This window comes from Sturnira hondurensis, unplaced genomic scaffold (genome assembly GCF_014824575.4).
Source record: "Sturnira hondurensis isolate 20B ecotype Veracruz unplaced genomic scaffold, ASM1482457v3 Scaffold0009935, whole genome shotgun sequence".
In the NCBI taxonomy this organism is placed as follows: Eukaryota; Metazoa; Chordata; class Mammalia; order Chiroptera; family Phyllostomidae; genus Sturnira; species Sturnira hondurensis.
This window is the reverse complement of record NW_028082566.1, coordinates 2,411,557-2,433,970: the sequence shown is the minus strand read 5'-3', so window position 1 is coordinate 2,433,970 and position 22,414 is coordinate 2,411,557. Positions and strand designations below refer to the sequence as shown.

The 22,414-nt window shown below is 40.0% G+C and overlaps 1 protein-coding gene across 1 annotated transcript; it reads left to right on the top strand.

Annotated features, from left to right (window-relative positions):
- Positions 1–369: 369 nt before the first annotated feature.
- On the top strand, positions 370–20,744 carry LOC118995218 (submaxillary mucin-like protein). The gene is made up of 22 exons (XM_037058178.1): positions 370–454; positions 580–624; positions 4,909–4,962; positions 5,099–5,155; positions 6,081–6,131; positions 6,970–7,023; positions 7,149–7,193; positions 7,459–7,512; positions 7,649–7,705; positions 8,592–8,645; positions 8,783–8,836; positions 8,959–9,006; positions 9,742–9,795; positions 11,393–11,440; positions 13,193–13,222; positions 14,996–15,027; positions 15,116–15,278; positions 15,634–15,671; positions 17,718–17,828; positions 19,261–19,300; positions 19,662–19,770; positions 20,394–20,744. The coding sequence occupies exons 1-22, from the start codon at positions 370–372 to the stop codon at positions 20,581–20,583; spliced, it is 1,473 nt and encodes a 490-aa protein (XP_036914073.1). The 3' UTR covers positions 20,584–20,744.
- The last annotated feature ends 1,670 nt before the right edge of the window (positions 20,745–22,414 follow it).

Sequence of the window (22,414 nt, the reverse complement as noted above, 5' to 3'; positions counted from 1 at the left end):
GTTTTGTAATTGCTGTTTACTTACAATCTCGTGTACTGTAACATATTGAAAAATGAAAACTGAAAATTCTTTTGATGCAGAAAAGAAGTGTCTGAATATAAATAAATAGATAATTGAGGTTGAAATTTAACGCAATTTTCCCCTGGAAGTTTGGGCCAGGTACTTGGGTGCGCATTATCCATGATAAAATACACCTTTTACTCCTTTGTCGTGTGTACTGCTCATCCCTGTTCTACACCAGCTGCAATGTAGATGGATTAGTGAAAACACCTTTTAATATTGTGCTCACTACTACAATCGAAGGCCTAAAACAACATTGCATCGAAGATTTGCTGAACAAATTCCAGCGGAGGTCTGAAACACATTCTTATGTTGACGTTTCCCTCTGGTTTGTTCCCAGGCACCACCGGGCCTCCTCCTGGAGCCAGCAGCAGCTCACCGAATTCCAAGCCAGGTAGGTTCTGAGAGGATGAGAGTCCCACAGTCCCACCTTAAACATCAGGAAATCACAATGCCCCAAGTAATTGAGGAATGACACTTAGAAAGATAAACTCATCATCTGCCTCTTCTCTCTTTTAGGCACCTCTGCTTCCCCAGGGAGTCCAGGGACAGGAAGTGAAACAGGTGAGGCTGGGTTGAGGTCACCTTTTGGATTCAGATGCAGGGGACAGGGGGTGGGGCTACTGGGGTGGGGGAAAGGACTCCTGTAGCAACAATAATGAATGGATGAGTAAGGGAAGGAAAATGTGCAATGGAATTGACAGTTGATTTCTTATAGAAAGAGAGGTCCCAGGAATTTTTTTTTGGTTGCTTGAGGCCATATGATTATTTCAGTTTGAAAGAGGGAGCAGGATATGCTGATACGTTCATTTTTCTCATTGATACGTACCACAAGGGAATACCCTAGGACGACCATTATACCCGGGAGTTCCCACACTGGTAGGTGAACAGGAGGAAATCTCAATACTTTCACTCCCAGTATAGTTAGTAGGCCTGCTGTGATACAAGGTGAGAGAATGTAATTCTTCCCTCTGATGTTAAATCCTCCCACCTCACCCCTCACCATCTTCCGCCTTCAGAGGCCACAACATTGACAGAAGGCAGCGGCGGCACTTCTGGCAGTGGATCCAGACCTGGTGAGAAAGAGTTCCTGCAGTTTGGGTGGGGTGCTCCACATATGATGCGTCTTCTTAGCCTCTCCTGTGGGGAGGTGTGCTTTGCAGCAGAGTGGTCTGCACTTGAGCTGGGTTTTACCCAGATTAAACAGACTTTGGGAAACTCTCAATACTGGCCTCTTGTCTCATCACCAGAGGCTACTTTGTAAAGAAGGGTCACTGTTGAAAGCAGTATGATAGCTCGCCCCTGTCATGGCATATATGTCACTAACACCCCAGGGGAGGATGAGACATAGTATGTCTCTGGGAAGAGAAGAAAGCAATGTGAACCTGTAAACAGGCATATCCTCTGCAAAGGTTTTCTTGTCCAAAAGGGCAATGATGATATTAATTGTCTTCTGGACACTGAAATCTTTTTCTGGATTTTCCGAGTGGTCAGTACCTTGTGAGTGTAAGCAATGAATCTAGGCTAAAGCCATATTTTTCACCATACTTGACCAAAGTGGGATCTTTGGGACAGTGCTCATGTTGAGAATGTCGGTGGTTTTGGAGATTTCCTATTGCTATTGGTCATAGGAAAGACTGATATTCTCAGTTCATTGGGAAGCAGGGACAGGGCTCTTCATTATAACACAGATACACCTGGAGTCCTTGAGGAGGCCAGGTTTCAGGAGACAAACAGGAAATTCATTGAAGACGTCAGACCCTTAGTGTTTCAAGTATGGCTGGGGTAGCCTCAGGCACAACTCTTGGCCCTGGCACTTCCAACACAGGGTTGTCACCAGGGTGACATAGATTTTTTTCCTGTCCTCTGTAAAATCAGATGCCTCCCATGTGACTGTTTTCTTAACCTACCACCATATAGAAGATGAGATACCACCAGATATTACCGTGATCCTGACACATTGTCCAATTCACTCCTCTCCACATTCTCTCCCTCAGGGCCACAACCACTCCTCAGGGAAAGTGGGAAAACCCACATGAGAACAGTTACTGGTGAGGGCTACTAGTTCATACCTATACTTCGGAATAGCCACTTTCAGAGATCTGAAACTCGTAGGCACACACCAAACTTCATCATAGTTACATTACTCAAGATTAATGAGAAAAGGAGAATTCTTGAAGCCTCAAGAGAAAAGGAGACACTTACTTACAAGGGAGTTCCCATAAGTCTGTCAGCTGACTTCTCAGAAGGAAACTTACAGGCAAGAGGGCCATGGAAAGAAGTGTTCAAATTCATGAAAGGCAAGGATGTACATCCTAGATTACTGGATCCAGCAAAGCTATCATTTAGAATGGAAGGGCAATAGAGTGCTTCTCAGATAAGGTCAAGTTAAAGGAGTTCATCCTCACCAAGCCCCTAAGATATGACAAGTTAGAGGGAATTAATAAGAAAATGAAGATGATCAAACATATGAACAGTAAAATGACAACAAACTCACAATCATGCACAACGGAATGGAAGAAAACAAAACAAAACAAAACAAACAAACAAACAAAAATCTCCCAACAAATTCAGCAAACAACTTGAATAGGAACAGAACCCCAGAAATGGAGATCACATGGAGCATTTTCAGTGGGGAAGGAGCGGGAGGAAGTGGGGGAAAAGCTATATGGAGTCAGTAGCATAAATTGCAGGCACACTATAGATGGGACGGGGGCTGAGAATAGTAAAGGATGTGTAGAAACTGAAGAAGTTGTATGTATGGCCCGTGGCCATGAACTGAGGGGGAGAAGGTGGATGGGAGGGGGGTGCAGGAGTAAGGGAAATGATTGGAGGGGGAAGTGGAACAAGTATAAGGGCATAATCAACAAAATATAATTAGAAGAAAAAAGAGCCTTCAAAAATATTTCTGCACTACTGATGTATGTGTAGACTATTGAGCATAATGTGTACACAATTGAGCAAATGCAGACTGAAAAACGCAAGCCCATCTTTCCATTGACTCCTCACTGTCTCGAATCTTAAGAGTCTTCACTAGCCTGTCACAAATTCAAACAAATGACGGGTGAATAGTAGTATAGAAAGTTCCATTTCCCCCCCAGTAAAGAGATGGGATGGTTGAGAACACTCAATAAAATGGTTTTAGGAATAGATGTTACATGGGACACACATAGAGAGCTGCTCAGTACTAAAACTCACAGGGCTTTCGCTGTGTGCTACATGGAGACCTCAGGTTTCTTCTTCGATCACGCAACACGCACACATTGAGTTAGGAAGCCCTGACCCTTGCCTGTAGGCATGACTGGTATACTCTCTACCAAAGCTTTGCCACCTGGAAGTTCTGTCCGAGGCAAGTCTGAACGTGTGTGGGAAAGCCGCACACTGCCAGCTGGAGTGCTACCTGGGTGACAGCAGTGCAGTGTGCCCTCCCCCACCACCCAGCCTTTACTCCTCCCCTTCTTCTCTCTCTCAGAGGCCACAACATCCATAGGAGAAAGGGGCACCCAAGCAGGACTTCCAGGAGGTGAGTTGTTTCTGAACTGAGTGTCTGGGGTTTTTGTCAGATTTCTGTTTGTACGGCTAGTGTGGGCCCGTGAATGGGACCGTGGGTAAGGGAAAGGGGCCTGCATTTGCTCAGGGAGCACAGCATGCCTGAGAGCTGGCAAGCTGGGTCAGCCCAGACAACGAGTGTTCTCACACTCCCTCATCCAGATGTGCCAGGCCCAGGCCTCAGAGCTCCTTCTCTGAGGGCAGGTATGAGGCCCACTGTGGTCCTACCCCTGCCTGTGACAGCCCCTGTCTTATTTTGTGTTTTGAACATTTGTTCCATAGCTGTGACTAATATCCATGACTGCATTTTGCCATATACGGTGTGCAGTTTTGTGCATAAATGTTTGAGGGAAAAATAGGGATGTGTGTCATACATGGTTTGTACCTGAAGTACCTTGGGTCTGCTCTGATGTTTTGTGATTGTTGGTTACCTACAATCTCTTTTACTGTCACATGAGGAAAAATAAATGCTAGATATTTTTGTGATACAGAAAAGAAGTATCTGAATATAAGTAAATATATAATTGAAGTGAAAATTCAATGTAATTTTTCCTTGGATGTTTGGGCCAGGTACCTGTGTGCACATTATACATAGCAAAGTACAGCCTTTGACTTCTTTGTGGTGTGTACTGCTCATCGCTGGTCTTCACCAACTAGGATGCAGCCACGTTAGGGGAAGCAACTTTGAATATTGTGCTCAGTGCTACATGTGAAGGCCTAAAACAACATTGCCTCGAGGATTTGCTGAACAAATTCCAGCGGAGCTCTAAAACACATTCTTATATTGACTTTTCCCTCTGGTTTGTTCCCAGGCACCACCGGGCCTCCTCCTGGAGCCAGCAGCGCCTCACCAAATTCCAAGCCAGGTAGGTTCTGAGAGGATGAGAGTCCCACAGTCCCACCTTAAACATCAGGAAATCACAATGCCCCAAGTAATTGAGGAATGACACTTAGAAAGATAAACTCATCATCTGCCTCTTCTCTCTTTTAGGCACTTCTGCTTCCCCAGGGAGTCCAGGGACAGGAAGTGAAACAGGTGAGGGTGGCATAAGGTCACCTTTCACTTTCAGTGGCAGGGGAAAAGTGGTGGGTCTAGTGGGGTGGGGGGAAGAACTCCAGTAGCAACAATGATGAAAGGGTGGGTCAGGGAAGGTAAGTGTGCAAAGGAATTGGCAGTTGATTTCTTATAGAAAGAGTGGTCCCAGGAACTGTTTTTTTCATTGCTCGAAGCCAAATGGTTACTTCAGTTTGAAAGGGGACAGCATGCTGTGCTGATAAATTCATTTTTCTCATTGATAGGTGCCACAAGGGAATACCCCAGGACAACCATTATACCCAGGAGATCCCACACTGGTAGGTGAACAGGAAGAAATCTCAATACGTTAACTCCCAGTATAGTTAGATGGCCTGCAGTGATACAAGGTGAATGTAATTCTTCCCTCTGATGTTAAATCCTCCCACCTCACCCCTCACCATCTTCTGCTTTCAGAGGCCACGACATTGACAGAAGGCAGCGGCGGCACTTCTGGCAGTGGATCCAGACCTGGTGAGAAAGAGTTCCTGCAGTTTGGGTGGGGTGCTCCATTCAAGATGAGTCCTCTTAGCCTGGTCTGCCAGGAGGTGTACTTTGTAGCACAGTGGTCTGCACTTGGGCTGAGCTTTTCCCAAATTGAATAGAATTTGGGAAACCCTCAATACTGGCCTCCAGTCTCATCACCAGAGGCTACTTTGTAAAGAAGGACTGCTGCTGAAAGCAGTATGAGAGCTCGCCCCTGTGATGGCATATATGTCACTAACACCCCAGGGGAGGATGAGAAATAGTGTATCTCTGGCAAGAAAAAAAGCAATGTGAACCCATAAACAGGCATAGCCTCTGCAAAGGTTTTCTTGTCCAAAAGGGCCATGATGATAGCAATTGTCTTCTGGACACTGAAATCTTTTTCTGGATTTCCCGAGTGGTCAGTACCTTGTGAGTGTAAGCAGTGAATCTAGGCTAAAGCCATATTTTTCACCATACTTGACCAAAGTGGGATCTTTGGGACAGTGCTCATGTTGGGCATATTGGTGGTTTTGGAGATTTCCTATTGCTATTGGTCATAGGAAAGTCTGATATTCTCAGGTCATTGGGAAGCAGGGCTAGGGCCCTTCGTTATGATACACATACACCTGGAGTCCTTGAGGAGGCCAGGTTTCAGGAGACAAATAGGAAATACATTGAAGATGTCAGACCCTTAGTGTTTCAAGTATGGCTGGGGTAGCCGCAGGCACAACTCTTGGCCCTGGCACTTCCAACACAGGGTTGTCACCAGGGTGACATAGATTTTTTTTCTGTCATCTGTAAAATCAGATGCCTCCAGCATCTGATTGGGAAAGCTGCACACTGCCAGCTGGAGGGATACCTGGGTGACAGCAGTGCAGTGTGCCCTCCCCAACCACCCAGCCTTTACTCCTCCCCTTCTTCTCTCTCTCAGAGGCCACAACATCCATAGGAGAAAGGGGCACCCAAGCAGGACTTCCAGGAGGTGAGTTGTTTCTGAACTGAGTGTCTGGGGTTTTTGTCAGATTTCTGTTTGTACGGCTAGTGTGGGCCCGTGAATGGGACCGTGGGTAAGGGAAAGGGGCCTGCATTTGCTCAGGGAGCACAGCATGCCTGAGAGCTGGCAAGCTGGGTCAGCCCAGACAACGAGTGTTCTCACACTCCCTCATCCAGATGTGCCAGGCCCAGGCCTCAGAGCTCCTTCTCTGAGGGCAGGTATGAGGCCCACTGTGGTCCTACCCCTGCCTGTGAGAGCCCCTGTCTTATTTTGTGTTTTGAACATTTGTTCCATAACTGTGACTAATATCCATGACTGCATTTTGCCATATACGGTGTGCAGTTTTGTGCATAAATGTTTGAGGGAAAAATAGGGATGTGTGTCATACATGGTTCATACCTGAAGTACCTTGGGTCTGCTCTGGTGTTTTGTGATTGTTGGTTACCTACAATCTCCTTTACTGTCAGATGAGGAAAAATAAGTGCTAGATATTTTTGTGATACAGAAAAGAAGTATCTGAATATAAGTAAATATATAATTGAAGTGAAAATTCAATGTAATTTTTCCTTGGATGTTTGGGCCAGGTACCTGTGTGCACATTATACATAGCAAAGTACAGCCTTTGACTTCTTTGTGGTGTGTACTGCTCATCGCTGGTCTTCACCAACTAGGATGCAGCCACGTTAGGGGAAGCAACTTTGAATATTGTGCTCAGTGCTACATGTGAAGGCCTAAAACAACATTGCCTCGAGGATTTGCTGAACAAATTCCAGCGGAGCTCTAAAACACATTCTTATATTGACTTTTCCCTCTGGTTTGTTCCCAGGCACCACCGGGCCTCCTCCTGGAGCCAGCAGCAGCTCAGCGAATTCCAAGCCAGGTAGGTTCTGAGAGGATATGAGTCCCACAGTCCCATCTTAAACATCCGAATATCACAGTGTCCCAAGTAATTGAGGAATGACAGTTAGAAAGATAAACTCATCATCTGCCTCTTCTCTCTTTTAGGCACCTCTGCTTCCCCAGGGAGTCCAGGGACAGGAAGTGAAACAGGTGAGGGTGGCATAAGGTCACCTTTTACTTTCAGTGGCAGAGGACATGGGGTGTGAGGAGGTGGCATGGTGGGGGGGAGGACTCCAGTATCAACAATGATGAAAGGGTGGGTCAGGGAAGGAAAGTGTGCAAAGGAATTGGCAGTTGATTTCTTGTAGAAAGAGAGGTCCCATGAATTTCTTTTGGTAGCTCAAGGCCATATTGTTCCTTCAATTTGAAAGGGGACAGCATGCTGTGCTGATATCTTCATTTTTCTCATTGATAGGTGCCACAGGGGAAAAGCCTAGGACGACCATTATACCCGGGAGTTCCCACACTGGTAGGTGAACAGGAGGAAATGTCAGTACTTTAACTCTGAGTATAGTTAGTAGTCCTGCAGTGATACAAGGTGAATATAATTCTTCCCTCTGATGTGAAATCCTCCCACCTCACCCCTCACCATCTTCTGCCTTCAGAGGCCACAACATTGACAGAAGGCAGCGGCGGCACTTCTGGCAGTGGATCCAGACCTGGTGAGAAAGAGTTCCTGCAGTTTGGGTTGGGGTGCTCCATTCAAGATGAGTCTTCTTAGCCTCGCTTGCCGCGAGGTGTGCTTTGGAGCTGCGTGCTATGTACTTTCACCCCAGTTTTCCCAGATTTAACAGACTTTGGGAAACCCTCAATCCTGGCCTCTATTCTCATCACTAGAGGCTACTTTGTAAGGAAGGGCCACTAGTCAAACCAATTTGACATCTCCTGCCTGTAGTGGCCTATACCTCACTAGGATGCCAGGGGAGGATGACATACTATGTCTCTGGGAAGAGAAGAAAGCAATGTGACCTGTAAACAGGCATATCCTCTGCAAAGGTTTTCTTGTCCAAAAGGGCAATGATTATCGCAATATGTTTCTCAGACCCTTAATTCTTTTTTTTTTTTGGCTTTCCCCAATCGTCATTACATTGTTAGTGTAAGCGGTGAATGTAGGCTAAAGCCATGTGTTTAATCATATTTGGAAAAAGTGGGTTCTCTGGGACAGTTGGTCATGTTGAGAATATTACTGCTTTTGGAGATTTTCTATTGGTATTGGTCATAGGAAAGAAGGAGTTTCTCAGGTCTTTAGGAAGCAGGGACAGGGCCCTTCAATATAGCACAGATACACCTGGAGTCCTTGTGGTGGCCCGATTTTAGGAGACAAACAGGAAACACACTGAAGGTGTCAGACCGTTTGTGTTTCAGGTACCATTGCATTCACCCTTGGCACTACTGGTGCCACTTGGATGTCTGACTTCAGTGAGTGAAGCAGTTGATGCAGAATTTCATGTTCTCCTACAAATTACATGGCCTCTTTTGTATTATTTTGTATTACAGTATATTTAACTGTAATACAGTTACAGTTAAACTGTACTTTTTGCATTTTAGGTACCACTGAAGAGTCTTCTGGGACTACAATTACGTCTGGAGGTTTTAACACAGGTAGGTTAACAAGAAGGAAATTCCCCTTACTTAACTTCAGATGTCATGGTCTATTTTTTAAGTCTGCTGTAGTAAAATAGTAACCTGGTATCTCTTCCCAGTAGTTCCAATTACCAGACTTTACCATCTTGTTGCAGGCACCACTACAGTAGCTTCTCGCACTGCACTTGAACCCGGGAGTTCAAACACAGGTGAGCCAGCTAGCTGGAGAGAATCTTCCATGGTGCTTCCATTAAGAAGAGTACACCCTTAACTTTCCTCAGAATGTTCATTGGTCTTCAGCTCACATTTTTCTACCTTTCCTCTCTCTTAGAAGCTACATCGCCCTCTAGAGGCAGTGGAGCCACAGGAATCAGTACTAGTGAGTTGGTGGACTTCTTTACCTCTCTGCTTTCTGATGATATCATAACTAAATCTTTAGAGCGCTGACTGTTCTACATACAGTCTTCTCATTATTATTTCTTTTATTCCTCACTCCAAACTATGAGGTAAGTACTATTTCTTTTTTACAGATGAGAAAATCTGTGGTTCAGAGATATTAACTAACTTTCCCAAAGTGACACAGCAAATAAACAGCAGATTTCAACTCAGGGGGGTCTGGCTCCAAAGTCTATCCTCTTAATTATGATGCTATGCTAACATTATCCAGTATCACCAGATTTCTTTATTGCATGTCTGAACTTTTCTAGAACATTAAAATTTCTACAGCATCAATACATTACCCAAACAAAAAATTTAACAGACAGTCAATCCTGCTTTATTTCTTTTTCTAGGAGAATCTAGTAGCCTAGTCACTGGCATTCAAACAAGTAAGAAAAGAAAAATGCCTTTGTCTCTCCAGCATGGACCCCAGAGAAAAGAGTGTTATCTTTGCGAGTCCCCACAGCCCCCCCCCCCTTCATTGCACCCTGACAAATTTATATTCAGAATGAACCGTTACATTAGGAAATGCATAAAAACAATTCTGGAACAAGCTATTCCTGAAAATGATCTCTTTACATAATAAAAAGTTCTGTATTTTCCTTGGCCTATTCTAGAATATACTCTTATTATGGGAATGAAATTACATAATGTTGCCTTTCAATTTTGCTTTCAGGCTCTACTGGACCGGCCCCTGGCAGGACCACCTCACCTGGAAGTTCCAACACAGGTAAGTCAGTGAGGAAACTGGTGCTACAATTTCTGTCTTAGGGCTAGCTCTGGAGCAATAGCATATGATACCTTTTTGTAAAATTTAAATTCGTATTGTGTTTTTCCCATTATCATTTAGGCCCCTTATATCCCCATCCCCTCCATAATCACCACACTGATGTCCATGTCTAGCAGTCCTTTTTCCTTTCTGCTCAGTCTCCCCACTCCCTAACTCCCCCATCATAGCTATCATCTTGCTTTCCATCTATGAGTATTTGCAGATGATATGATGCCGTACATAGGGAACCCCAAGTATGCCTCCAAGAAACTGCTGGAACTGATAAATCAATGCAGAGAAGTAGCAGGATACAAAGTTAATATCCAGAAATCAATTGCATTTTAATACGCAACTAACAGAAAGGAAACTAACAGGAAGGGAAATTAAGAAAATAATATCATTTACAATTGCCTCAAAAATACTTAATAATAAATCTAACCAAGGATGTAAAAGATCTCTAGTCCAAAAAATTGTGAGACACTGAAGAAAGAAATTGAAAAAGATATAAATAAGTTGAAGCACACAACACATTCATGGATAGGAAGAATTGACCTCATTAAAATGTCCATACTACCCAAAGCAGTCTATAGATTCAACACAATTCCCATCAGGTTTCCAATGTCATATTTCACAGAACTAGAACAAATATTTCATAAAATTAAGTTAAATGTGTTAACAATAATCTAATATACTCCCATAATTTTGTGATGGGTTATATAGTCTTTTTTTCCTTTTTAAGTTTTATTAAATTTATCGGGGTGACTTATATTTGGTTACCCAAATTACATTGGTTACCCAATTTATATTGGGTAACCAATATAATTTTATTGGTTAATAAAATTATACAGGTTTCAGTTGTACAATTCTATAATGCATCATCTGGTTTGTACTGTGTGTTCACCACCCAAAGTTAAGTCTCCTTCCATCACCATGTATCTCCCCGTATGACCTTTTCTACTTCCCCCGCCCCCCTTTCCCTCTCTTAATCACCATGCCATTGCCTGTGTCTCTGAGGTCCTGCCAGCTTTGTTTCTTTCCCTTTTCCTCAGCCCTGCAAACCCCATTCCTTCTAACGGCTGTCAGTCTGTTCTGTGTACCTATGAGTCTGTTTCTATTTTGTTTATTAGCTCATTAGATTCTGCATATAAGTGTATCCTTGATGATTACTTTTTAAAGGAGTGGCTACCAGGTCTTTGAAAAAGACATCCTGGGTTATATCCTGTTTCTTTTCCATCCTGGCCAGAGGCAGGAGGAAGATTAACATCGCAAAGAGGGAGGGGAATGGTGGAAAAAAACCAAATCTCTGAGTATGAGACTATGAAATATACTATTCCTGAATTTTTTAATATTTGATTTTAGAGGCTTCTCCTCAGTGTCAAATGGAATAAAAATAATCCCCAAAGTGAATGTACTGGAATGAATGGTCTAATCCGCATAAAGCTTTCCTTGAGGATGAATTTGTGTGGTTATTGGTACACTGACATATGCAGAAACTTGATATGCATATGTGTCATTCCAATAAATAAAATGACAATGCCATCCTTTCATTTCTCCTCAGAAACCACTGTAGTAACAACAGGAAATCGAGAACCTGAAAATAAAACAGGTCGGTATGGGAAACCTGATTTTTTTGTTACCTATTCAACTAACGTTTCTTTGATACCTTGCATGTGTTAGACTCTGCAGCAGACACTAATAGCCAAGAACATCAATAAAACACAGTCCTTGTCATTTTATTACTTTGTGTGTGGGAGAGTGGTGTGGATTATTATGGGCATTGAAACTGTCTTTACAGTGTATTTAACATTAACCCATAAACATGTGCAGCAATTATGGTCTCAAGGGTGCAGTGAGTGGAGAATATTAATTTCCCCCATTAGTTGGTATTATTGAGTGAAGGGAACAGGAAGGATGTGATTGAGTTTAATAAGGGCTGTGGCGAGAAGGGAATTCTACTAAATGGCCCTTGAAAAGACAGAGATGTGAGACAGCATGAGTGAATTCAGGAATCAACCAGATAGTGACTCTATGAGGTTCAGGGAAGAAATGAGATTGGAAAGGTAAGTAGAAGAAAGTTCATGAACCTTATAGCCAAGCTCAAACAATACTTTAGTCCTTACACCAAATGGGATTCCTAAACGAATTCTGTCAAGAAAACAATATGATCAGATAGGTGTTTGGGAGAAATTATTCTGATAACAAGGGGGAGATTAGGAGATTGTTCCTTTTTTTAAAAAAAATTGTTCATTTTATTTTTAGACAGGGAGGAAGGAAAGGAGAAAGAGAGGGAGAGAAACATCAATGTGTGGTTGCCTCTCACGTGCCCCCTACTGGGGGCCTGGGCAGCAACCCAGGCCTGTACCCTGACTGGGAATCAAACTGGTGACCCTTTGGGTCTCAGGCCTGTGCTCCATCCACTAAGCCACACCAGCCAGGGCAGGAGATTGTCCTTTATGATTCCTCTTACAAATATCTTCAATGAACTCTTAGAATTCTGCTTCAGGAAAAATTTTCCTACTATATTAATGCCTAATAGACGATTTCTCTCTCTTACTGCTGGTTTCTGCTAACCTGTTGAACTTTCTTAATTGGGGAATAGCCTAGCCTCCCTCAGTAAAGAGAGATGCTTGATCCTGCCAACTCCCACATCTTTAATTTCCTTTCTGTTTTTCTGTACTTGTTATTTATGGGCATCTCTCTACCTAAAATGTAGAAATTTATGTTGTTTTCAAATATTCTGTTGCTTCTAGGCCAGAGTATTTACATGGTATGTAGAATAAAAGTATTGATCTGATGTTTAGCTGCTTGAACACAGAATTTGAAATGTATCAGTAAATTATTGGTTTGACCAAAATATGTGAGGCGTAAAGCTTCAAAAAGAAACACGTGACCTGTTTAAAGCATTTGCTGGGGGTAGAGATAGAGCCAGATTGAAATAGTTCAAGAAGACTAAAAGATACGAGTTCTTAGTGTGTTAAATAAGTAGGTAACTAAACATACTCATACGTGTCCTGTATCTGACATTCTTTTCCTGCTTCGATGATATATTTTCTTATCCTATTTATCAGAACTGTCTTCCAAGGAAATCTCCAAGTTAGAGAAGTTTACCTTGATGCTTTCTCATTTCTCCTTCAGATTCACATATATCCCACCCATTAAAATTTGTGATTCAGAGGGAACACTCACTGGTCATGGAATTTCAAATGCCACAAGGAGCAGAAAGAAAAGAGAGACGGGAATATGTCTGTTTTTAAGACTAGCAATGTAGCTAATTATTTTCAGGAATGAGGTAACTATGATGGCCTGAAAACTATTCTAATAACTTTAGGGACTAACCTGAGCTGTCTGTTTTACGCAGGATGTCCAGCACAGCTCCCACCGCCTCCAGGTAAGAACACCTGCACGGAAGGCCAGTCATTCTGCATCAGTGATGCCTATCAATCAGTTTCACAGGTCATGCTAAAGAAAGTCACCATGAAAATGTTATAGAACAGAAAAACTTAAAGTAGATGAATTTTGTTTTTATTCACCAAATAGTGAATAGTAGTCTGTTTTCTCCCACACAAACTGATGAAGCCAAACCAAATAAATGTTATCAGTCAAAATAGTGTACTAACTAAATAAAGTGTCTTGTGTAATTATGCATCTTGATCAAAATACCATCACTTGGGAGCATCTTTTGAATTAGATAATTTCAGCTGTTCTGAGAGCTAAATTGTAGTGAGAAAAATTAAACTTCAACAAAGTTCAATAATTTTAGAGGGTTTTGAGTTCCTCCTATTCTCAAGTCAAAGGGATAAGCTTTGTAGAAAGTGGCAAAAATGAGGGAAAAATTTCATCTTTGACTGTAGAATATTGTGGGAGATGGGAGGTTTTCAAAGAAACATGGGTGATTTATATATATAAAACTGAGAATAAATTTCACAGTAAAAACATGAAATACATAATAGAATTGTAATTTGAGAACAATATACAGACTAGTCCAGGGTATATATACATGAAGGAGTAAGACAAGGTTGAGAAGGTAGATTGGAGCCACATTAGGGCAAACCCGAGAAGCTAGAATGCTAAAATAAATAATATTTTATAAAGCTATTAAAGGGATGTTAGAAGTTTTTACTCAAAGAAAGTATGAGATGAAAATTAGGCTTTAGGAGAATTATCCTAACTGCGGTATAGAAAGTTGACTGGATCAAGAAGAGATCTGAACAAGAGTAACCCCTGAAAAAACCAGAGTATGCTCCATCATTGATAATAAGAGCCTAGATTATTATATAATAAGTAGAACCAGGAAAAGGAAGGCATTCAAGTGAGGATGAAGATACAGGACTACAATAGATTAGATATCAAGTGATAGAAAGGAAGGAATCAAAATGACTCCTAAATTTGAAGCTTAAGTGATTGAAAGGATAGTTTGATTCTTAACAGGAAAAAGCCAGTTTATATGAGAAACTGATTTTAGAGGCAAGAGGATGCAACCTTTTTTTGCACATCGAGTTTGATGTTTTTATAAACTGGCCAGCATGCTGCTTATTAGGCTGAGTAAGGTCTGGGTCTGCCTCCCTCGAGATGTCTGGACTGGAGCCAGAAGTTGGACAGCTGTCTACTCGATAATCACAGTGGGCACTTGACATTGTGGTGACAGGAAGTACCAGAGGAATGACTAGAGACAAAATGAGAAGAAGGAGGAAGAGCTAATAAGAGGAAAAGTTCAGAGTGTTGAATCCGAAGGAAGAACATTTTCAAGCTGAGAGTGACAAGTGTCAGCTATTCTAGGGGTCTTGAAAAACCAAGAAGGCCCTTGAGACTGGTCATTATAAATTCTTGGTGACTTGTAGGATTACAGAAGCAGAAGTCAGACTGTAAAATAGTAAATAAAACAGTAGCCATAAGATTTATGGACTACTGCCTGGAGAAATTAAGAATTCTCCTTTGGAGGGGCTTATAAAAACAGAAAATATGTGAGAGCTTGCCAGAGAAAGTTTGAGCAAAGTGGGTGGATATGATTTTTCTACCTTAAAGTATCATACAGTACTCCATAATTCTGTCTCTCTGAAATCCTAGTGCTAATTACAGTATTGTCCACCTGGTGGTTATCTACAAATAACAGATGGTTATATTTTGCCAAATTTAATCAGCATTTATCATTTCATGTTAACAGTTTGCCATGGCCCACTGGGAGAAGAGAAATCTGTATGTACATAATTTTTCTCTGTCTTAATTCAAATTGGCTGTCATTCCTGTATTTGAATAGAAGTCTAACCTTGGTTTGTTTCTGAAGCCTGGAGACATCTGGACTGCTAATTGCCACAAATGCACCTGTACTAATGCAAATGCTGTAAAGTGTAAGCCCAAGGAGTGCCCTTCTCCACCCACGTGCAAGACTGCAGAGAGGCTTGTAAAGTTCAAAGATAATGATACCTGCTGTGAAATCGGATACTGTGGTGTGTATTCATAATACGTTGATTGAGTTGAATAGTTGTTTCCATACTCATACATTCCAGAGATATTTATTGAAATACTAGTGTGTCAAACACTATGCTAGAAAGAGGTGATAAATAAAAGAGAATTGGTACTTGCCCTCTTAAAATTTACTGTCTTTGGTGTGGGGGAACCAGAGTGAACAGTTATAAATATAATCAGTAGACTAAAGGGGTATGATGGTGTCATGGGAAAAACATAGTAATTGGCTGATATATACATTGTCATTTGCTGATAGGCACAATGCAATTTCTGTTTTATAAATAAAAAAGAATTATAATGTTTATTTTAGTATAAAATAACATATTTGTTTTTCAGAACCAAGAACATGTTTATTTAACAATACCAACTATGAGGTAAAGATTGTTTCTACTTTCTCTATTTTTATTAATGTAATTATGAATACGTGCAGGCCATTTCAGTTTATGACATGAAATTTTCATAAGTAATGGTGAGACAGAATTCATTTTTTCCTATATTCAATTTCAAAAGGAATGTCAAATGTTGCACTCAGCATGGCTCACTTCAAAGGGAGAAAATATACTTGATCATTAACTACCTAGCAATGGAGCTTCTGAATAATATTTCCCATGGGTCTCACCAGATGGAGAAGACACACTTTGTAACATCCAAATCAATGAACAGAGTTAAACTGTAATTATAGCCAGAAAGATCAGATGGTCAAACTGTCAGAGATCAAATAAGAAAACCCCAAAGACTAGAATCTCATTATGTGAATGTAGCAATACAGTATATTCAAGGGTGGGTTTTGACAACTGATTTGGCATTTTGGAAAGTAATTTAACTTTTTAGAAAAACTATCAGGAAGCCACAAAAACCAGTTGATTCTCAAATTGACTTTGATACATTGAAATTGGTGGTACCAAACATTAAAAAATCTGAAATAAAGCACTCATATGTGTGGTATGTTAGGGAAGACATAAAAACAAAGTCAGAGAGTTTTTAATTTGGTAACTCATTTATGACACCCAATTTTTAGTTTTGTAAAAAAAATTTTAGCATCCAAAGGTGACCTGACTTGAGAATTAATGACAATTTTAAAACATTAAAATATTTTGATGTTTAGTGAACAAAGAAAATCTTGTACCTCTAATTGTTTATATGGAAAATAATTGAAATAAAATTCTAATTAAGCAGAAAATTTATTTTGTGGTTTGAGACCCTAAAAAATACAATTTCCAAAACAGGTGTTTGAATTTTGAACATAAATGAATTATAAAGCAATCTAGAGAACTTTAAATGTATGGAAACACAAGCAAAGACAGAAGTACAATGTGACTTGTTATTTTTTCCCCATTTTTAAAATTTAATTATTTTTCAAGTACAGTTTTCTGTCTTTTACTCCCATCCCAGCCCCGCCCCTGTGCTCCCTACCTCCCTCCCATTTCCACCCCCCTTAGTTGTTGTCCATGTGTCCTTTATACTGGTTCCTGTAAATCCTTCCCCTTTCCCCCCTGAAATTCCCTCCCCTCTCTCCTCTGGTCGCTGTCCCCCTGTTCTCTATTTCAGTGTCTTTGTTTTTATTTTGCTTGCTTGTTTGTTTTGTTGTTTAGCTTCCTGTTAAAGGTGAGATCATATGGTATCTATCTTTCAACACCTGGCTTATTTCACTCAGCATAATGCTTCCCAGTTCCATCCATGCTGTTGCAAAGGGTAGGAGCTCCTTCTTCTTTCTGCTGCATAGAATTCCATTCTGTATATGTACCATAATTTTTTGATCCATTCATATACTGATGGGCACCTAGGTTGCTTCCAGCTCTTGGCTCCTGTAAATGGTGCTGCTATGAACACTGGGGTGCATATGTTCTTTTGGATTGGTGTTTCAGGGTTCTTAGGATATACTCCTAATAGTGGAATTGCTGGGTCAAAAGGCAGGTCCATTTTTAGTTTTCTGAGAAAATTCCATACTGTTCTTCATAATAGTTGTACCAATCCACAATCCCACCAACAGTGAACTAGGGTCCCTTTTCCCCACAACCTCTCCAACATTTGTTATTTGTTGACTTGCTATTTTTGATAAGCCTACTTTATGACATTTTTCCCATTTGAATTTGTTTTCCCTTAAACTTATAACAACCAGTCAATCCAAATAAAATAATGTTTCTTCAAAATACTGAAAAAGTATAATAGAGTAACAGTATGTGAATTTTAATTTGAAAATCTTGACTCATTTTCTGCTTTCAATAAGAAAGTTGGATTTATAATTGGGAAATGGAAGGCTTTCAGTCCACCCCTTCTTAAATATTAACCTAGTGGCTAAGAGTGCCCCTGGAAATTCACTAAACATCATGAATTTGAATTTTTAACAGGTTTTATTATGAACTTCAAATAGGAATGAAGGTGAATAATTACCTTGTTCTCTCCCCCTCCCTATCTCCCAGATTGGTGCTTCATTTGAGGACCCCAAGAACCCCTGTGTCTCCTACTCCTGCAGTAAGACTGGTTTGGTCGCAGTGGTTCAAGACTGCCCTAGGCAGACCTGGTGTGCAGAAGTAAGTCATCTTCTCAAGTAATCAACAGCAAGATTAACTTCTCATATTCAGTGCAAGCACAACCTGTCTTCTTCCTTATTTGGTAAAGTTTCTGCCTGGCCAATAGACCTGATAGATTTCATTCTAGATATCTTATCTACCTTTTATTGTCAAGTATATTTTTCATGTCAAAGATACATGTTCAGGCTCTATAAAACTTAATATAGTGCTATTCTAGAAGAAATAAATTACTGTAGAAAGCATATTGCTATTTTTAACAAAAACCCTAGTTTGTTTTCAAGGCTTATGGAGTTAGGTTAATAATTTTCTATAAAGGTACAAAATTTTCATGGAATCCCACGTATGTGTACTATTCAGATTGTTCTTTGTTCTACAGTCTTCATTTTTGTCCCCCAATGTCTGGTGAAGGCTTCGTATTAATGAATGCTTAAATTTAAGTTATTAAGGAAGGTTTAAGCTCAACTTATTTTTCTTTCTGAAGATATAATTGATAATATGTTTTACAGATTTATTTTAGCACTCCAGTGTTGGATTTAAACATTTCTTGCATTTTTTACTCTCATACATTGATAAGTTTAAGAGTGCAATAATCCATAAGGTAAAAAGTCTTGCCTGTCAGACACTCACAGTGTCTAGTGGTGATGTCATTATTAAAGTATTTTTCAATTAAAATGAGTAACGGATATTTTTTTTATTTCTTTGTATTTTATTTTAGAGAAAAAGTTGGTTGAAATATTGTTTTTCCCATTTGACCCACTGTTGCAAAAGTTAGTGTAAATACTCAGTCTCATTTTTATTTCTACTCCCTCCCATTCGTGCTTACTTATCATTTACATTTTTTATATTTTAGTTGTTGTTCAAGTACAGTTTTCTGCCTTTTACCTCCATCCCAGCCCACCCCCCAGGCCTTCCCACCTCCCTCCTATTTCCAGGCCCCCCTTGTCTTTGTCCATGTGTCCTTTATACTTGTTCCTACAAACCCTTCCCCTTTGCCCCTGAAATTCCCTCCCTCTCCCTTCTGGTCACTGTCAGCTTATTCTCAATTTCAGTGTCTTTGGTTATATTTTGCTTGTTTGTTTATTTTGTTGATTAGATTCCTATTAAAGGTGAGGTCATATGGTATTTGTCTTTCACTGTCTGTCTTATTTCACTTAGCATAATGCTTTCCAGTTCCATCCATGGTGTTGCAAAGAGTAGGAGCTCCTTCTTTCTTTCTGCTGCATAGAATTCCATTGTGTAAATGCACTATAGTTGTTTGATCCATTAATTTACTGATGGGCCCATTCATGCTTGCTGATCTGAGATCATTGTGTTCATGTGACCCATTTGCCCCCTGTGTGATACTGTTTCAGTAAGTTAACAAATGTTATATTATTTATAGAAAAATACAAAAAAAAATTCAGTCTTTTTTCTTTCTCTCCCACCCGTATAGGTAGACCGAGTCTATGATTCAAAAAAATGTTGCTATACGTGTAAGTAAAATTAAGCTCCACATGTAAGGAAAATGTAAACTGTTGAAAAATGGCTTCTTTAAAACAAACCATCAGATTATTAAGAGAAGGTATACTGTGTTAGTAACACTTCAGGTATTCTAATCTATTTAATATATCCATAAACTAACAATGGGTATTTGCACCTAATGTACTAGATACTGATTTATGTTGGTTGAAACATTCCCCCTAGTAAAAGACCAGTGATGTTTACAAAAAGGAATAATATTGTGAAATAATATTGTGAGATAGTTTTTACTATTCTCTAATTTAATTAAGAACACTGAGGCTTAGCAATTGTTCATGTTGAACATTTCTGACTCTCTGATCTGCTTTGTTTTAGGTAATACTAACTGCAGGTCTTCACTCGTGAATGTCACTGTTACGTACAATGGTTGCAAGAAAAGACTTGAGATGGCAAGATGCGTAGGGGAATGCAAAAAGACCATCAGGTGAGTTTTTGAGTGTATACTGTGTGTTAATTTTGTAACATTGTGGGGGCAATAAAGCTTTCGAAACATTACATGGAAAATTTTTTATATGACAGCTAATGATCAGGACCTTAATATGTAAAATATTAAGATCTGAAATACAAACATTTTCAAAAACAATGATTCATTTTGAAGTAGCTTTCTATATATATCAAACATAGTACATTTAGGCAAATGTATTTTCATACAGTGCATACAGAATACTTAAGCAAATACTCTTGCTAAAAGTGCATTTTTAAATTGTCACATGCACTTTAGATATAACATTTTACTTTTTTCCCTCTATGTACACTTTCATATATTAATTAATGTATGGAGAATAATAATTTGGTTTTAGTTGTATATTTAAACATCTGTTTTTTGTACCATAATGCTCTGATTATGATATTATAAATCTCCATTTTGAATTTTTTCCTTTTTCTTTTGATTTTACCTACCACATCAGAAAACTGTAATATAGGTGTAGGTAAAAATAGATTGGTTAGGAGGCTTGGTCAATCACTTAGATGATTTAGAAGTTGAGCGTTGATGTCAGTTGATTTCAAAAGACATTCCAAAAATATTTATTTCTGAAATTTTTTTAGGTACAACTACGATATCTTTCAGTTGGAAAATTCCTGCCTTTGCTGTCGAGATGAAACATACGAGTTCAGAGAAATTGTTCTTGACTGCCCCAATGGCAGTAAGTTACGTTACAGATACAGGCACATCACGAAGTGTTCTTGCTTAGACAAGTGCTATTATACGTCTTCATCTTCATCTAGAATTAAGTGAGTCTGAGATCCCACTTAATGTTAACATTGCCTTTCTGGTTGTAACTTGCAGGCATCTATTTTATAAGTGAACAAAACTAATTACCCACTTGTGAGAATAACTAAAGATCTGTATCTCAATCAAAAGGTGAATTCTCATTCTAATGCATTTTTTTGTTGTTGACCCAATATGGAAAAATAAACACAATTTTGCAAGCAGTTAGTGAGTACATGTATTTATTTTATAGCAATAAGAATTCTGCAAGTCAAGGAGAAGTGGAGTGTGGTATCATGGCTCTCTAGTATACCCTTATTCTACTCTCAGGGGCCTTGTGAGGCCATTCTCCCATTATGTTCCTTCCCTTCACAGTTAAACTTACCAAAAAACAGAGTCTTTGTTCTCTTTTCTTACTTCTTTATGTCAGTTGCATCACCCCTTTCATTCTACTACAACTCTCTCTGCTTAGGACATCAGTGGCCTCCTTATAATTCTTTCTATAGGGTCTGGTATCATTTCCACCCTTCCTTTCTTGAATCATTTTACTTGCTGTTTCTGTTATATCATTTTTGACTAATGCTCCTACCTTTTGTGGACAGCTTCCCTTTTGCCAGTCCTTAAACTTTCATTTCTCCGAAGGTGCATCCTGTTCCTCTTCTCGTTTTACTCATGTTTCTTAGATGATTCCATCAACACCAGCGAATGTGTTTATACACTGAGAATTTCTAATCTACACGTCCAGTCCCAGCCTCTTCTCTGAATTACAGACATTGATACAACTTGAGGGGAGGAGAAGTGAGGAGGAGCAGCCTATCAGAGAAGTGAAAGAAATAAGAATGAATAAGAGTGAAAGTAGCTTAAGGGACTTAGGTAACAATGTCAAGAGAACCAATGGACACACTATACGGGTCTAGACAGAGAAAAGAGGGAAAAGAGGAGAAAGTTTACTCAAAGAAATAATGGCTGAAATGTTCGCTAACATGGGGAGATCCATCCCTAACATGGGGGAGAGAAACAGAGACCCAGGTTCAGCAAGCCAGAGATACCCAAATAAGAGGAATTCAAAGAGACCCCTATTTGACAATTTGTAATTAATATAATTGATAATTCAAGTGTCCAAAGTTAAGAGGAGAGAATCTTAAAAGCAGCTAGAGAAGCATCTCCCTCTCCCTCTCTCTCTCGGAAATTCTGCTACTTATTCACAAAGTTTTCCTCTTCTATCCATTGTCTGCATTGCATTTCAAACACATTTTGGCTCAGTTAGGTAATTTTGTTAAAGTAATATGGGGCTTAGGTAACACTGGCCCCCGAAAGTATTTCAGTTATTGTAGCAGAGTTGTCCAAACATTTGGCATCTCTGGGCCACACTGGAAGAAGAAGAGTTGTCTTTGCCACATATTAAAGACACAAACACTAATGAAAACAAAAAAATCTCATAATGTCTTAAGTAAATTTAGTATTTCATGGTTGGGCCACTTTCATAGCCATCCTGGGCCATATACAGTCCGCAGACTGCGGGTTGGGCTCTGGTCCCCTGTCAGAGAATGTTCAGGAAATTCTTAGCTGTTCTATATTATTCATGGACATTAAAGAGTTGTCCACCCACGTTCCTTGATTCCCATGGGCTCAGTAGTCTTCTGACAAAGAACATGGGCCTTCCATAAGGACTTTAGTCATAAACAGACCTGTCTTCCATGCATTACATTCAATTAGATTACAGATTGAGCTCGCAACAATGCCAGGATCCTCACAAAGCTTCAGCCACTACTTTTCACACAGCTTATGAGAGAGCTACATGCTTGAGAAAGATTGAGAAGGAACATAAACTGCCTTTATGCTGTGAGTCAGAGTTGGC